Consider the following 15,906-nt stretch of genomic DNA (forward strand, 5'->3'; position numbering starts at 1 on the left):
AATATTAGACATAACTGGTTGAAGACTGTACCACCTCAGTCAACCGTGACCATGGGACCTGTAAAGGGCCCGAAACGTCGGTTTGTTTGAAAAACAAATATACGCTAAAAATCCGGAAAAATAGTTTCATTTCCTAAATAAATTGATGTTAGGATTCGCTAACACTATTTAAGCGTGTACTTTAAATTGTATATATCTACTCAAATCAAAGTCGCCCGGCTAGGGTCAGGTGTCACCATAAGAAGGTGAATATAATATAGGGTACCTACGTTAATTATTATCTTCACGAGATTGTTGACGCTTTGTGTATTTGTATAACGCTACGATTCACGTCAGGAGTGATATTTAATTAATGGAAGCTTTTTTGTACGTGCTGCTTCAAATACAAATGAAAAAGTTGCTTCACTTTATTGTTTTCAAGAATACAAAATACACGCTACAGCTTTTTCAGATCTACATTGTGAAAGCGCGCGGGAAAATCTAACGAATTCGATTTCCATAATGCTGACTTTATTTTGGTCCTTTTATATAAAAGACTCTCTTATTTTCGACAAAAACACGCATTGTATGTGTTTGTAACCAGCATTGCTAAAAAGTCACGTAAACCGCCAACAGTACTAGGTGTGGTTTATTTTTAACTGTAGTCATGTTACAATCCACGTGGCAAACCACATACTTTACATAAACAAACAATAGTTATCTACTAAGTAATCGTAATGATATTAACACGTTACGGTGTTGTTTAACATGCTAGCGTAATTAAGTGAAAATAATGGAACAGATTCGCGAAGAATTAATCGAACATTATCCAATAATATTCTGTTATAAAGCGTTGAAAATATGTTTTCGTATTGCACGGCATAATTAATAATCGGTACCGCTGTCAATGCAAAGCTCTCCCGCCACCTTCCGTTCCATTTCCGAGGGACGATATTGATCGCATTCATTTACTCCAGGAGGATACGCGGGTATATTTTGCAATCAAATTAACAATCTGCGTGACAACAAAGACCTCGCTGAGTTATATTTCTATGGAATACTTAGTCAGCCAGCGGATAAAAGTCGTTCCTATTTACTACGATAACATACCCATGTTGGCTTCATTGTATATACAATTTGTTTTCCCATGGTTAAATCCCAGTCAGCGCGCTTCAACATAGCGTATATACTAAACCTGACATTCAAAGGAATAGCTTTTCTTTTTTCTATTTAATTAAGTAGGTATTCTAACTGAAAAGGGCCGATGAAAATTTCAAGCTTCCTCGGCTTAGAAGATTACATTAGCATTATCAATTGTTTCTACCTGAGCTCCTGTAAATCCACAGGGAAGTAAATCTACGGTTTAAGGAGACTTAGAATGTAACATATTTAGTTTGATCTTTTACATACGAAACGGCGTGAACAGAATACCGTTTAAAACCTCGAACGGTTACGTTATTGTTAAAATTAAGTATCGCCCCAATTTGTGGCAATAAATCGCTCCCTAAGATCCAAGTATTATGAAATGCCAATTTATAATCACTAGCTTATTGAAAAGTGAAAGAACTCTACTAACCACAATTTATTTAAGTTTCAACTGACCGCGAGCAAAATTGCTAACGCTTGGGAACTGTTATATCCTCTCTATACAGTTGTATTGTAATAGTTTATAGACGTCTCGTTTGCATAACGTTCCAACATTTTCGTCGTGTTTGAATGAATATTTTTCGCTTATGCAAAGCGAAATCGAAAAGTCCTATAACAAAATCTGTACATATTGATGGGTGCTCCATGTCATCTTTTCAATTTCAAGTTTCGTGAATTAGATTATAAAAAGTCACCTTGAAATAACTATTACACACCTAAGTCACGTCACGAATTTGTGAATTCGTAAGAATTGTAGAAGTGTACGCTACCTTCATTTCCTTGTCTGCTTCCGACCGACACTGAATGAACAGTAAAAACATGACAGGTGTCTTTTTATAGCTGTTCGTTACCCCAGAACCAAACAACCCCTGCATGACTGACATATTTTGCGAGTATGTGTATTTAAATATGAAATATTTAAATATAACAGCCGTATTCATTTCAGTTTTACCAAGTTACTGTCGAGAACGGCGGCATGACTCCTCCGACCGATGAGGGTGTCGAACCTCCACAAATCATAATGCTAGACGGTGGATTTTCGACACAGCTCTCCTGTCACGTTGGGCACGTCATAGATGGCGACCCCTTGTGGAGTGCACGCTTTCTTCATACACACCCTGACGAGGTCGTCAGTACTCACTTGGATTTTCTTAGAGGTATGTGTTTTAAATATATTCACTTAATGTATTTTTTGAAATTTTTTACATATAGTATTATCATAACCCTCACTATTTTATAAAACGATAGATTGATCGAAATCTATACAGGGTGTCCCGGAATGCGACGTCAAGCCGGTACGGGGTGATAGGCCAGGTCATAACCGTTATTAGAAAAATCCAAAAAAAAATCTATGTCATGTATTTTAAAAATTATGACCATTTGGAAAAAAAATCGAAAAATATACACCCTGTGACGCATTTTCACTTCCCGTTTCTACAAATTTCCACTTTATTTTCATTTTTTTTTATTTTGTAACCCTGAGTAATGCTCCTATAGCTAGTAGTCTAAAATTTTGACCCAACTGCTCTAATTTTGAAAGAAAATGACACATTATTCCCATATCAAAAGAGAAATTGCATTTTTCGTCCAATTTCTAAAAAATAAATAAAATAAAATAAAATAAATAAAATAAAAAATGTACTACACTAGTTGGGCAAGTTGCTTTAAAAGTTGGCACATTTTAAGAGGATTCCAAAATGGTATGACACTTGCTACGTTATTTCTTAGATTATGGTCAAAATTTTATTTTTGTGAACGAAACCGGTTTTCAACTATTTTTATTTCTTAATTTAAAATGATTTAGTGTACCCAATCCTTCCCTCGGAACGGTAACTATGACATAATTCTAGTATGAGAGAGACGGAGAGAGCTATTCTACGAAGTGTGAGTGAGATAGAGCGTTACGCAACTAATTTAAATTAATGGCATCATTATTTTTTGCTTTGAGCTTAGGATAGTTCCATTAAATAAAAAATCTATTTAAGTAAAATTGTGATTTTATTGAAATTACAGCAAATGTTCAAACTGCCTTCCTTCAGCTGCAATACACGCCCGACATCTTTTTAGAAAAGATCGGGTTATCAGACGGGCGAATCTTCCGTTATTTACGAATTCTCCTGCTTCTGCTATTCTTGCTCGTAGCTCCGCCAAGTCTTCTATTGGTTTTTGATACACTTTTTCTTTCACTGGACGCCCTGGAGTCGCTGCTCGTAAATACGGATATTTTTCAAAGGGTCTCGTCGGTTATACCGCTCCTCAATCCGAATTCCCCTGCACCACTGCTACTAGAGTTGCCATTTAACGGTTATCGATTCTACTGAAATCAAATCGAGAGCCCAATACGCTCTAGATTGGTAAACATTTAGACATTTGCTTTAGCGATGCGAATCTAGAATTTAACAGCAGTATTACGCACTACTATTCTCGTTCGTCTCCACTAGACACATGCGACGCCCCGCCGCCGACAATTTTGCTACGCCGCTGCCGCCGATGAATCTGCCCAGCGTAAAATCTGCGTTGTGATCTTTTTAATTACTTACTATATTTCAATAGAATATTTCCGTATAAATAAATAAATTATGTCATATTAGAGCGTTTAATTTGATATTAATGTTTTTTTTTCAAAGTCCATTGTTTGTAATAACCGTACCTTTATATTTACTAAAGTACACGTTAAAGTGCAAAAACGTTGATCAGGACTAAAACAACAAGGTTATAGACAATATATGCCACATTACTAGTACGTAAATACGAATTCAAGCAGATCACGCCGCCGCCGCCAGTTGCAAAACCATCAGACGCCGTCTCTACATTAACACGAATGACTCGTTATTTACACGGGAATACGCAATAGTCATCATTTAATATTTTACGTCAAAATTTAATGTGTATTCCCAAACATAACCTTAACCCTAATGTAAAAAGTACATTACGCGAATGTCCTTTATATCATAACTAAAATAACTAAACTAAACTCTTTTAATATAAGATAATGTTTGTTTATTTTTTTATAATAGAAAACACAGCTTTCTTGATTTAGTGCAGTGAGATGGAAAACAAGCTAGCATCTTTTAGATGCATGTGGTTAGCGTTTGACATGATGCACGTAGTTAGCGTTTGACATGATGCACGTGGCGAGCATTGCGGTAGTAAATAATGGAGGTGCATTTTCATTCTACGTATCACTCTAACCTGACTGAGTGGGCGTACACGTGTGTAAACAAATTTAGCATCAGCTTTTGCCACATTGTCTCGTATAGTTTGTCATATCTAAATGGTACAATGATGTTGAATGTCATTTATACATTGAAACAAATTCGACATTGTGTATTTTGAGTAATAGGAGCAAGTTTGTAAACATGTCTTAGAAATATTCAACTGAGAATTTCAACGAATTTTAGTTCATATGAGTAATTTTACTTTTGAAATAAGCACTCCGAAATTGTATGCAAACATCTGCTTTCATAAAGGCAGCGTAAACCAGTTCGTTATTAAACGAGTAAGTTTGTACCAGTAAGGTAATAAGGCAAGCAATAAATTAGACAGAAACAACCAAAATATTTAAGTTATAAGATACTAGCAAGCACGCGTAACAAACCCCTTCGAATTGAGAAGTAATTGCATTGTTCTCCTTTCTAAGGCAAAGTTTGAACGAATTCCAAAACAACCTGTCTCACGCAAAAGTCACAAACGAAGGCACGTGCCAAAACGACACAAGTCAACTCATATACATGCTATAGGACTTTATGACGTGAAGTACAATACCAATGTTTCATGGATACGTATTTTGGTATGCGTGTTTTGACGAATTACACGTTAGCTCGCTTTTACTCCGCCATTTTCTTGCATCTGACATCGAGAGTGCGACCTCGTCTCGTGTCATCGTCCCTTGAAAGCGCCTTTCTTCGCCGCAAAACGGACCGTTTCTTTTCATAAGGAAAAGCTGAAAAGTGTCGGCAAGCAAATAACTCCCTGGAGGGGAAAAACCTTACTGCCTTGCTTTGCTAGCTCTTAAGGCAGAAATGAAATGAAAAAACATGAAATATACAGCTTACCGCAAATAATAACAACTGCGTGACTGAATTTTAAAGGCGCTGTTGTATACTTTCAATTTATAAGATTATACATAAAGGCGCTATGAAAACAGATGATAGTATTTTCAATTAATACTAATAAACCTAGATTGTTTAAGCAAACCTTTAATATTTTTTTTTGTGAAGCAGCGTCTCTGCGTGGTTATTATAATTGACGGCGTAGCGCGGTACTACGAGAGGCGCTATTTTCCACATCTGCTAACTAACCCGCATTTGCATAGTACAGGCCGGGCGCTAGTAATGACGCCGTGTTCATAAGCGCCCCGGCGGCGGCAGGCTATAGTAGACGAGCTGCGGATACAAGACGCCATCGCCATTAATCACTTTGTCTGTCTAATACGTTTCCATTCGCAGGCCGTGAGCCGACTTCTATTTATTACCTACATAATTATTTTCTTCGACCCAGCGCCGCCTTTTGGCGTACGGCTCTTGTTATTGAACTAGGCGGTCTTGTGTTGCATTACTAAGTTTTAATAACATTAATTGTTTATGCCTCTTGGCCGCACCCTGCTCACAGTTAATATAGTAAACGACGCAGAACTGTAGAAGTTCAGTAATATTTATTGAGTTAGTTTCCTAATATAAACTTAGAGAATATGTATAATTATAGCCAACAGCATAGCAATGGCGACAACAGTGGAATAGTAAAAGGGATTAATCTTTAGATTCGTTTGTTTTCATTACTCTATTGAGATGATTAATGTGACCGAAAATAAGGGGTTATGAAATTGATTTACGGTGAAATATGACTGTGTGTTGCAGCGGGAGCGGACTTGGTGATCACGAACACGTATCAGGCATCCCTGGAGGGTTTCGAGCAGCATCTGGGTGTGACGCGCGACCAGGCTTACGAATTGATCGTGCGCGCGGTCGAGCTAGCCAAGCGTGCACGCACGCTCTACCTCGAAGAATACCAAGATTACTTAACGACCAGTAAAAAAATATTTGTATTTCTGATGTTCGACAAAACACGTAAATTTTAATCGAGTTAAAACTAGTTAATTATTTATACAAGGGATTCATTTTGTTTTTAAAATACCAAGAATAATTTGCATTTTACTATAAACAAAGCTCGGGTCGGCATCGGATCGGCATACCGCAAGGTACGGGTGCAAGCACGCATTAATTACACATTGCTGGGGTTCGGAGATATTTGTGTTGACACGGGCCAAAGTACAGCGCAAGTGAACAAATGAGCGGAAACTTAGAAGGAATATAATAACATATTATCATCTGTTAATTTAGATCATGAGCCGTTAGTGGTGGGCTCAGTGGGTCCCTACGGAGCCCATTTACACGACGGTTCCGAGTACGACGGTAGCTATGCTGACACCACATCTATTCAGGTAAATTCACCTATAACTTTAGTTACTTATCTCGAAAATCAGGGCACGAATATTTAATAATAGATGGCACACTAGCTATTTATTTGTTCTATTTTCTGTGTCCGCAACACAGTATGCTTTTAGGGTCATCCAGAGCGCCGCCGAATCGATTTTTAATTAAATGGCAAAGATAAAAGATTATTGGCTAAAAGCTGTAAATTCAAAATGAAGATTTTTATAGAACATTAAGTTGCAAGATTGTAGGGTTCCGTTGTCAAGTCTTAAAACAAGTATCTTCAGACACTGAAATACATAGATAATAAACGTATCAAGATAAATAAATATTTACAAAGTAGTGTAGTTTATTTCAGTATGATGTCTTTAAATGGCGATAAAAGTCCAGGCAATATGCCATTACTTTATCAGCGAAGAAAATACTCACTAGTATTACCCATTGTAAAGTGTCAGTAAACAGGGCCATAAACAATAATGTTTGTTTATAAGTATAACAGTTACAATTGTGAGGACTTAAACGAGTAAAAAGACCATTTTATGATAAAGATTACAGATTAATTCGTTTAGTGCAACTTTTTCTATAAATGTTAAGAACTAAGAATCGAACACAAAGAAAAATTTCTTCGATCAAACAGGACTTGAACTTGTGTCTGTTTTACCAATCTAAGACAACCGCTCTCCCAACTAGGCTACAGATCAAGTCAGCAAAACTCACGGATTTCTATAAATTTTCTGAAAACTCAATAATTAAATAGACAGACAACTTCGTCCAAATATTATATCTGAAAAAAGAATTCAAACACAAATTGAATGCCAGCCATGAATGCATAGCCTAATAAAGGTTGAAAGCGCCAGCTAAATCGTAAAGAGGGTCGTAAACTTGTCTGCAAATTAAAATTTACATCGGCAATATGAAAAACTCCCACTCCATTGGGCGTTTTTTTTTCCTGCCACCCGTATTTGACTGGGGTGGACGGACAGTTAATTAACGAATCCTAGAACAAATGGCTATTAGAGTACAACAGGCAGTTAGAAATGCACTGGCCAGAAAGCTGGCCACTTTAGTAAAACAGAGTTCTTTTTCCCTTAAGTAAATTATACTCCCTATTCTCGACGTTGATTGAAGTAGTAAACAATCGCTAAAGACAATGAGTTAGCAGATAAAGCAATGTTAATATACATAAATATCTACTAGCAACAGAAAATTAGAAATGTGTAAACATTTCCTTCAATTAATTTTAATGTCGGTTTTACGTTTCAAATTTAAAGAAACTTGAAAAAAACTTTTACGTCAACTAGCACAAAGAAACCCTCAAGTAAGATGATTAAGAAGTTACGAAGGCTTTTCGCGATTTGCAATTTTATTATGAGTTCGACAGATGGACACGCTTTCTTCGCTCGGGTCTCATTCGGCGAAATTAGAAAATTAACTACATACTATAGAATGGGAATTCAAAGTGCTAAATTTACGGCAATTGCTTTTAATGTTTTAAAAAGATACTCACAACTGAAGACACTGATCTGCCAACACCTGCTATTTACAAAACAGTTGTTTGATTCGGTCGTAGACAGTTTTGTAACCTACATGCATATACTTTTTCCCATTTAATTAATAATTATGCTTAGCTACCTTTAAAAGTACAGAATTGTTAATGATAATGAATAATAGTAAACGAAGTGCAACAGCATGTTACCGGTAAGCCGTGATTTTATGGCAAATGTTTTTGCAGACTATGAGAGATTGGCATCGGCCGCGAATCCAGACCCTGGTGGACGCTGGAGTAGACCTACTGGCACTGGAGACAATACCCTGCCAGGAGGAAGCGGAGATGCTATGCGACCTTCTGCGAGATTTCCCGAACATGAAGGCTTGGTTAGCCTTCAGCTGTAAGGTACTCGCTTTGTATTTATTATTATTGTATTCTTTGTTGTCAACTGAAACCAATTATTTTGTAGTTGTTAGGAGATAATAAATGATCTTATTATTATTACAGCAGTAATGTAAGCATTACTGCGTTCCGGTTTAAAAGGGTAAGGGTGCTGGTTTTTTAAATTACAGGCGCATGGGACTTGTTAACTGCATAGGCATACCTCAGGGTGACGGGCACAGTGGCAGCGCCCATAAGACCTTTGTGATTTAAAGCTCTGAATGGCACTGGAACTGTTATGGATATGCGTGTCGCTTACCATAAAAAAAGAACCTTTTATACAGATTTAAAGAAAACAAATCAGTAACATACATAGGGCGCACTATAAGTTTCCGGAACTGGCCACTTACATAAGCAATATTTAAAAAGTAATTACAACGTTTGAAAATGGAACTCTTTGGCTGTAGAATACAGTTTGTTTCATCTGTCACTTGTGGCGTCATTTTAGAAATTGGTTGTCTACATCACCATGGATTTAACTCGTGAAAATTTTCGTAGTATGATTTTCTACGACTTTAAGTGTAATTTAACAGCTCAGCGGAGCTTCGCTCGGCTTCAAACTGCTTTTGGCGATGAAGCACCATGCAAGACAACTATTTATAGCTGGTTTGCAGAATTCAAACGCGGTCGTGTGAATCTCAGTGACGAATTTCACACACATCAAAACAGATAGGCATGTGACATACAATGAGATTCGAGCATCTTTAGGCATAGGCATGAGTCAAATACAATCAGTACTACACAAACATTTGGGTGTGAGAAAGCTGTGCTCTCGGTGGATCCCACATAATTTGACTGAGGCTCAAAAAATGGATCGCGTCACTTGGTGCAATGCCATGCTTACCAGATTCAACAAAGGGGTGTCAAATTTGGTGTGGGAATAGTTACAGGTGCCGAAACATGGATTTATAGTTACGATGTCAAAACAAAGCCGCAATCGCCATAAGCTCGTCTTTCGATATGAGCCGAAACCAACCAAAGTGACGCGCGTACGAAGTGCCTCTAAGCGAATGATTGCTTCTTTTTTTAATAGAACTGGAGACGTGGCTACTGTTGCCTTGGAATATCGTTGTACCGTGAATTGTGATTGGTACACGACCATTTGTTTGCCGGAAGTTATTGACAAACTCCGTAAAAATAACCGTAAACGCCGTATCATCTTGCACCACGATAATGCCAGTCCTCCCAAGGCCGGACAGACAAATGAAGTTTTGAAGGTGAACAACGTTGACCTTATGAGCCATCCTGCGTACAGTCCCGACCTGGCACCTTGTGACTTTTATTTATTTCCAAAAATTAAAAACCAGTTACGCGGTCAATTTTTATCTCTGAAGAGGCTGTCGAAGAGTATGAAAAATATGTTTCAGAGATTGTCACGGAAGAGTGGCATAAATGTTTTCAAAATTGGTTCATTCGTATGAAAAAGTGCATTAACGCTAACGGAGAATATTTTGAGAAACTAACTTAAAATTTTGAAAAACAAATAAATTCATTTCTGACCGTTTTTAGTATTTTTTTCTTATTAATTCCAGAAACATTTGTCTAGTAAGTAAAGATACTTACTTATAGCTCAAAAAACGGGTAAAGTTTAAAATCGTGTCCACAATATACACCGTGTCTAAATGATCAGATTCCAAATAAATCTGAAATCATCTATTCGGCTGTAATATTAATATTTGCTCTTCGCTATTAATTTGCGGCGATGGTAGGAATAAAATTAATTTTCATTTGGCATGGCATGGTTAAGATTTGGCTGGCCACTGACATCGTTATCTCAGTTCAACATTGTAATAAGTAGCTAGTTAAGATAATATGTTAATATTATCTTAACTAGTTAAGTTATTACAGAATTCGATATGCAGTTCAGGCGTATTAATGCTTAGATAATAAATTCTTCTCTCCGTTGCTTACAACCTCGTTATTTTAAATGAATTACTGTTGCAAATCAGTAACTCATATAATGGCTTTGTAATATCAACGTAGGTAATATAAAGTCTAGGTCTTATTAAACTTTTAATAAAGGGATTCTTTAATCCGAGGTGAGGTACCGGGAGCACAAGAAAATACACGAGATGAACAGCAGTAAGACTACTAGGAGTAGTAAATTCTACAGCTTACTAGTTAAACTACACTACTGGTTAACCCTTTCTCGCCCTGTCCACGGATTTGTTTAAAAATAATTCTTGAAATATAACGACGAAAGTTCTAGGGGTTTATATCTCGTAATCAAAATTGTATACCAAGAAAGAAAAAATTCTATACCAAAACAGACATTCTTAATGGTTAGAAACGTGTATTGGCTGTTGTATTATCCAATTCTGAACTTGTTTACACATTGTTTGAAAGGAAAAATTACGGTAGTTAATCTTGTATAAGTACTTATTTATGATTTCGTTAAATAAGTATTATGATCGAACACTCAGAAAAAATTCCTTCGATCCGGTCAGATTCGACCCGACGTCTCTTGCATACCGTGCCAGACGCTATACGAACTAAGCATAACAAACTAGTGGAGTAATTTCACAAAAAATAATTGAATATCAATTCAATAAAAAATTAATTAAGTATTATGAGTTTTTTTTTATTTTGATCGTGAATTTGTATTTACAGTTAGACAGTCAACATTTCAATTTCATTAATGTAAAAGTTAAAATAATAAGATCAAAGCAATCGATGACTTCCAGAACAGGTATGAAAGCATTTGTTTATTAACCGAGCTGTAGACGCTAGATGCATACCTACCTAAGTAGTTACCATTTTTGTTAATTATAGGACAATCAAAGTATCGCGCATGGAGAAAGCTTTCAAAAAGTAGCGCAGAAGTGCTGGGATTCCAATCCAGAGCAGCTGGTTGCGGTAGGAGTAAATTGTTGTGCTCCATCGTACGTGTCCAATCTACTGAAAGGCATCAACGACGATCGGCCACATGACCCCATTCCACTTATCGTCTACCCCAATTCAGGAGAAAAATACAACCCCCAAATAGGGTAAGATATCGCCCTTTGATAAGCGCTACTACAATAGCAATTGTGGTAATCGACCAATATTCGTGCTATTTATTATATTAGTGTGTACTCACTCGTACCGTATGCGATCAAATATAGAAGCACTAATTAGAAGAGAGAATCAGTAAAATAAATTGCGTTTGCGAAGGTTTATTGAATTAGTGTACATGAAGGTCGAACAGTGAAAGCTGTAAAGATACAAGTAATACCTACACCCTGTCTAATATAGTTTTCTGCAACAGCGAAACGTTTCAGCAAAAATAAAAACTCTCCGTGTTCGAAAATCTATCACGTCAGAAAGTCACGAACGATGTTCTTTTTGTCTAAAAAACGCGTGTCGTGAATATTTGATATGGGAAAGTAAGGAAGAAAACTAATAAATTCAATTTCATCGTATCACTGCTTTTTGAAGATAAACTACTATTCTCACTTTCGGTATTATCACGACCTGTAAAATATCTTCAGAAATTCTGTTTGGGATCGTAGAATTGGATTGAAAATTAGCGATGTTGTCGGATTTCATAAGGGAAATAATAAAAAAAGTGTAAAGACGGATATCTCTGGTATACATACTAGTTGTAGAAATACCCATATTTTTTGTGTTACGATTTGATTTTGTTATTATAAAGGTTTGTCATCGGTTGCAGATGGATTGACCGTGACAAGTGCGAGGCAGTGGAGACGTTTATTCAGGAGTGGTTGGACTTAGGCGTGCGGTACGTGGGCGGGTGTTGCCGCACGTACGCTGCAGACGTGTCGCGCATCCGCAACCAGGTGCATAGCTGGCGTGACCGCAGGCGGTTCCAAGCCAAATACCAGGCCAACACCAATGCCACAAACTAATATACAACTATCGTTATTAAAACAAGATGCAATACAATGTGCCAAATACAGTTCTAGCCTGTATTTGTAATCAGTGTTACAACATACATATAACAGAAGGTATAACGATTATGTATCAGTTTTAATTATGCATACATTTCCGACGGGTCTAATGCCGCAAAGACGCCTTCACAAATAAATATAGTTAAGCTAAGTCCGAAATGAACGCTGTGTTCTTAATGTAGTGTCATCACCACCAAAGCTAAAATAGCAGATTACGGTGGTTGATGGTTACTAAAACATAAATGATTTTGTAACAAAGGCTTACATGGTTCACATAGCAATTAGTGTTCATGTTTTGTCATGAACACCCGGTTTCAGTGGAATTGCTACTGTGGTATCGTGACACAAGTTGAACGATATGTGGACTAATTATATGTATATACCTATACTGCCCTGCTAAGCCAAAAGGCGTTATCTCTGAGTTTCGGCCTTTTAGTATTTTTATACCATTCAATAGCTATAATAGTTTTGCATCTAATGGTATAATAGAAATAGCGCTATCTAACTTAAAACATTTAAAAAACCACTAAGAAGTATTTTTATATCTCAATTTTTCCTTAAATTACTAATAGATTTGGCGGCTTTCTTTATAACTAAAATAGCTGTATCTAACAAAATATGTATAATAGTAACATTTATGGATATTTTCAATAATTCAATAAATCTATTAGTCAAAAATACGTATAAATAAGTTTTAACATCTTCAAAAAGATTTATTTTTGAAGGTGCGAAAATACAATTTACAAAAAGTCGATTTTCTCAAACTACTACGATTGAGATAGCGCTTTTCGGCTTATCCGGTGCAGTACATCACACATTTATGTATAGAAGTGTATATAATTTATGTGTATCATGTAGGTTCGGAATTATCGGAAAAAATATTTCAATTATTGTTTTATGTACTATCCAAATAACTTCAGTAAAATATAATTTTAAATTCGTGAGTCAATACGAGATTTTAATGGTGACCCCAAGCTTACTTTTGAGTTTTTAAAAAGAGCTTTTATTAACTTTTATTTTTATGAGGAAAATTTGACCCGTCTTCTATGAAACATCCTCCATAAATAATATTTAGTGTAGTCGAAAAGGCGTGTATAAGGTAAATATTCAGAAGCCTCATTTGGGGGTACCCATACAGTAGTATAAACTAATATTTTCTTCAGTCATTCAAGCTTATGGAAGCAGCTGAATACCCATTAAAATTTAGAAACTCTTTATTTCGGTAAATGTACATTGAAATTTTTTCGTATATATCTGTGCAGTTAAAGTACGCTTCAAGAAATAGAACACTGTAATTCCAAGAGTGTAATCTTAACTTTATGCCAAAACGGTTGATTTTTAATAGTAGTGGCGAACATACGAGGGAGAAAATTATAATGTCAAACAATACAATACAAATAATGTGTTAGACACCTACACTACCAGATAATTCCCTGTATTACGAGTACCAAGGCAACGGAAATCACAGACAAGAATCTATTTCCAAATTGGTCCTGCCAAGATATGAACTTGAAACCTCCTCACACAGCGCTCAGTGCAAACAGCTGAGTCACCGACGTCGTCAAATAGAGAAATAGGTTAACGATGCAATAGTCTGCTTCCGTAAAACTCGAATAGCTTTTAAACTAGAATTTTTAAAATACTACCTACTGTAATAATGAAACAATGTTTAGTCCTAAACTCGTAGAATAGAAATGAAATTACAGACATTTTCGTTTTGTAGTGCTGTCCCTTTCTGTTTTCACAAATGCACTTGCTCTCTGGACATTTAGTAGCAATTTACCATTTATAAGTACAAATTACAATTGATACGTGCCATATATAGCTGTAGTAATTTATATAAAGTACAAAATAATTATACATATAAATATAAATGTTCATTCGGGCAATGAAGTGTAAAGTATTTTTGAAATGTTTGACTTTATGTAAATATATTTGTTATGTTACACAACAAAAGACTCTGCTCATATAAAAAAATTTGTTAATTTTGTTGTACTTTATTATAAGTACGTAAAAACAAGTGATAGGTATGTGTGTACATGATTTCAATTTAAGTTTTAATCTGTAGGTATATATACTTCTACCAACAAGTCTCTGACTACTACGATACGTGCCAGCTGACAAATGTAAACTTTGCCTTTAACAAAATCAAATATTTATCGAGTTGTCTACAATCGAATTAACTACCTATCTGTAATGTGGACATAGCTGGTTTGCATAAATTGGAAAAAATGTCTTAAATAATAAGAATATACGCGTCATTCAGAATCATCCATTAATATCTACGTACATTAAACTTGTCATAATAAATCAGTAAGTACAAATGAAATCCATCGGTTTAAAGATTATTAATGTACTGCCAATGACTCGTCATATCGAAATGCTCGAGAGATTCTGTACTGGTCCACGATAAATAAAAACTTACAGTATAAAGATGAAGTTTTAATAACCAAGAATCCCGAAAGAAGCCAAATAGCATTAAGAGTTCCATTAAAATTTAATAACACTGCAAAAAAGATAGCAAGAAAACTTCTTATGAATCTGTTATAGCGTACGGCTGCGAAATTGTGCGGTTGGTTCGCGTCGGCGGTGTGGTAAATTGGGAATGAAATTAAAATGCTAACGTTTGTTATTGCTCGCGACGACAACAGACGACCGCGATCGTACCAAATTTTCCGCCGCTACGAAAGTGATAAAATATTTAAGTATGCGACGTTTTTCAACAAGGGCACAGGGATTAATTGGATCGACATCTCAAAAGGTACTTAGGTGCGTTACATAATTTAATTACGTATTGACATTGATATTCTCTTTGAGCTTAATTTTCTTACATTGAGTGTTCAGCTTACACGTTAAATTCCCCTCGATGTCATGAACGTAATTATAATAAAGATTAATACAAATTCGACTGATAAATGAAATGGTGTTAATCGTATTTATTTATCGAGTTTTTAGGTTTTCGTGATTGTACATAGGAAATGAAACTACTATTTCGGGTCTAAATCCCAAGCAGACATTAGATTGCAGTACTAATATGTTCTAATCTAAATATATTATTAATTAATAATAAATTTAATTTAATAAATGTATTATTAATGAATTCACATTGTTAAAATAAAATAATTTGTAAAACTTATGTCCCTATCTACGTTTTACAAATACGTATATTGAATTGATCTTTGGAAAATTCAAAAATAAGGTATTTAATTAATAACTTTTGGGACTATAGTGAAAAATAGGGTAATTTTCATTAATATTATACAACTGGTTGATGACTTTACAAACTTTTTGAAATTGTTTGAAAAAACAAATATACGCGGTATAGATCTTTATTATTTTATCTTATTTATTTATTACATTTAAAGCATAACAATAATCTTAACAAAGTTTTTTCGTACACCGCTCATTCGTCGTACAAAAACATTTCTATGCGCGATCTGAAAAAGTTTAATTTCCTACGTATTTACTTAGTTAATGTTACAAATTGTAACACAAGATAAGTGCTTTCCCCCAGTACGTAAAAAGGAAA

General features: G+C 35.5%; 1 protein-coding gene across 1 annotated transcript in view; it reads left to right on the top strand.

The window, feature by feature from the left end:
• Positions 1-13,006, top strand: part of LOC113235520 (homocysteine S-methyltransferase-like) — a 25,188-nt gene extending 12,182 nt beyond the window's left edge. Inside the window, exons 2-7 of the mRNA XM_026471257.1 lie at positions 2,072-2,282; positions 5,982-6,152; positions 6,465-6,565; positions 8,290-8,451; positions 11,260-11,474; positions 12,140-13,006. Coding sequence (XP_026327042.1) covers positions 2,102-2,282; positions 5,982-6,152; positions 6,465-6,565; positions 8,290-8,451; positions 11,260-11,474; positions 12,140-12,335 — 1,026 coding nt within the window. The 5' untranslated portion in view covers positions 2,072-2,101 and the 3' untranslated portion in view covers positions 12,336-13,006. The remainder of the gene's footprint in view (positions 1-2,071; positions 2,283-5,981; positions 6,153-6,464; positions 6,566-8,289; positions 8,452-11,259; positions 11,475-12,139) is intronic.
• The last annotated feature ends 2,900 nt before the right edge of the window (positions 13,007-15,906 follow it).

The sequence above is a fragment of the Hyposmocoma kahamanoa genome, unplaced genomic scaffold (assembly GCF_003589595.1).
Source record: "Hyposmocoma kahamanoa isolate Upper Pololo Valley unplaced genomic scaffold, ASM358959v1 102, whole genome shotgun sequence".
NCBI lineage: Eukaryota > Metazoa > Arthropoda > Insecta > Lepidoptera > Cosmopterigidae > Hyposmocoma > Hyposmocoma kahamanoa.